The 2,032-nt window shown below is 41.2% G+C and overlaps 1 protein-coding gene across 1 annotated transcript; it reads right to left on the bottom strand.

Moving 5' to 3' along the window:
• Positions 1 to 1,012: 1,012 nt before the first annotated feature.
• On the bottom strand, positions 1,013 to 1,495 carry LOC147427517 (uncharacterized). The gene has a single exon (XM_086496732.1). It carries the CDS (start codon positions 1,493 to 1,495, stop codon positions 1,013 to 1,015), a length of 483 nt encoding a protein of 160 aa, XP_086352858.1.
• Between the last annotated feature and the right edge of the window lie 537 nt (positions 1,496 to 2,032).

The following is a 2,032-nucleotide window of genomic DNA, read 5'->3' as shown; positions in this document are numbered from 1 at the left end:
GAATGCCCAAAACCATGCCTTGACTCTTTAGCATACACATGCTTTTGAAGCTCAAATGCCCATACCTTTTATGCCATAACTCTGTGGCTGAAATAGGTGCTGATTCACCACCACCTGTGGCTGAAAATGTTGATGGTGTTCCTTCCAATTTGAAGAGCTTTCCATGCTTTTGCCCTTTGGCAAGTACTTTGTAGTGATTCTTTGGATCTCTAATGAGGCATTGTTGGCCTTCAAACTCCACTTTGAGTCCCTTCTCTGTCATAGCTCCAATTGAAAGTAGGTTCTTGGTAAGGGATGGTACCAAGAGAACATTTCCAAGAGTCTTCTTCATTCCTGTGCCCAATTGAATGGGTATATCTCCTTTACCTGCAATAATATTAGGAGTACTATCTGCTGTATATATGATGCCATTATGAGTATCATCTAAACTAGAGAAATACTCAGCATATGAGGTCATGTGGAAGCTTGCCCCACTATCAATCCACCATGGGTCTTCATGAGTGTGAGCTGCGATCTCCTCCAAGGACAGCAATGATGTATCTTCATGAAAGCAATCTGAACTTCCTTCTTCTTTGTCTCCATCCATATAGTTGGCTGATTTTCCTTTCCAATCAGCTTGGTTGCTTCTGCAATCCCTTGCAATATGCCCATACTTTGAGCATTTATAACATTGCATAGAGTAGTAGGTGCTCCTACCTCTTCCTCTTGCTCTACCTCTAGATGAATGACCTCTTCTACCATGATAGGATGAGTTACCTTCATGAGAATACTGATCATGAGTGTTGTTGGGTTGATGCCTTCCTCTTCCTCTTTGAGTGTTTGTCCTTCATCTTCATCTTGCTGAAAAGAGTGCTTTGTCATTGTTGGTGGTACTACTTGTATTCTTTCCTCCTTCATGTATGATCTTCATGGCTGCTTGCCTTGGATCCTCATCTCTAATGATTTGTTCCATCTCATCAAGTGATGGCTTCTCCCTCAAGATAATAAGCCCTTGGACAAGACCTTCATATCCTTATCTCAATCCATGGATGATGATTGTAGAAAACTCATTGTTTGTCATCTTGTCTCCAACAGCTACTAGTTGTTGATGTAGATCTTTGAGCCTCTTGATGAAGCTTGTAGCATCCTCTCCATGATTCCTTTTGGTGTTGGTAAGTTCAGCTCTCAATGCTACTTGCCTTGAGGTGCTCTTTGACTCATAGATGTTCTTCATTGTGTCCCAAGCCTTCTTGGGAGTCTTCACATCCATTAGGTGGCTAAGGATGTCATCTTTGACACTTAACTTCAGCATGTGGACTGCAAACATGGCCTTCTTGTCCCATTTTTCTAGCTCTTCTTCATCATGTTCTTCTTCACTTGGTCTCTCCATGGAAACCAGCTGCAAACAATCTTGGAAGAAGAGTAGGGACTCCATCTTCACCTTCCAAGTTGCATAATTGTTTCCATTGAGCTTTTCAGCTCCCTCTAAATGTAGATTACGTAGGCTTGGTGCCATCTTCAACTCCTCACAAATAGTGTGATGAGGGGGATTTTTGCACTCACTCAAACTCACTCAAGATCACTCTATCTTGGCACTACGACAGCTCTGATACCATGTGAAAAAATAGGGGAGTGAAGGGATGGATCTTTGTGCTAAGATATGTGTGATAATGACAAGTGTTTAACTGAAATATATGAGAGAGACAATGATATACTGAAAGGAATATCTTTATTGATGATGAAGCTTCCTTGAGATACAATATTGGTACTTGCAAACTACCAATGCAGGTACTGCAGACTACCAATACAGGTACTGTGACACAGTCTTAACAGTACTAATAATAGAGAGTAAATAGTACCAAACAGACAGTTATGGTAGTCTGGAAGTACCTAGACAGGTACTCGGAAAGTACCAATGGTACACAGTATAGGTACTTCTGTGAGACTGAATGGTTGATCCCCAAACCCAAGCTAGAGGTTAAAGTCCCAAGTACAATGAGTGTGTTTTTCCAGATAACAACACTCTATATAAGATTATCTAAGCCTCACAAGG

Source organism: Adiantum capillus-veneris, chromosome 23, assembly GCF_014529385.1.
Source record: "Adiantum capillus-veneris isolate H3 chromosome 23, ASM1452938v2, whole genome shotgun sequence".
NCBI lineage: Eukaryota > Viridiplantae > Streptophyta > Polypodiopsida > Polypodiales > Pteridaceae > Adiantum > Adiantum capillus-veneris.
Note: the sequence above shows the minus strand (reverse complement) of the source record. Positions and strands in the feature narration are given on the sequence as shown.

Bases quoted from the DNA above. Each gene is read 5' to 3' on its own strand.
- LOC147427517 (XM_086496732.1), bottom strand. From the start codon at position 1,495: ATGGCACCAAGCCTACGTAATCTACATTTAGAGGGAGCTGAAAAGCTC.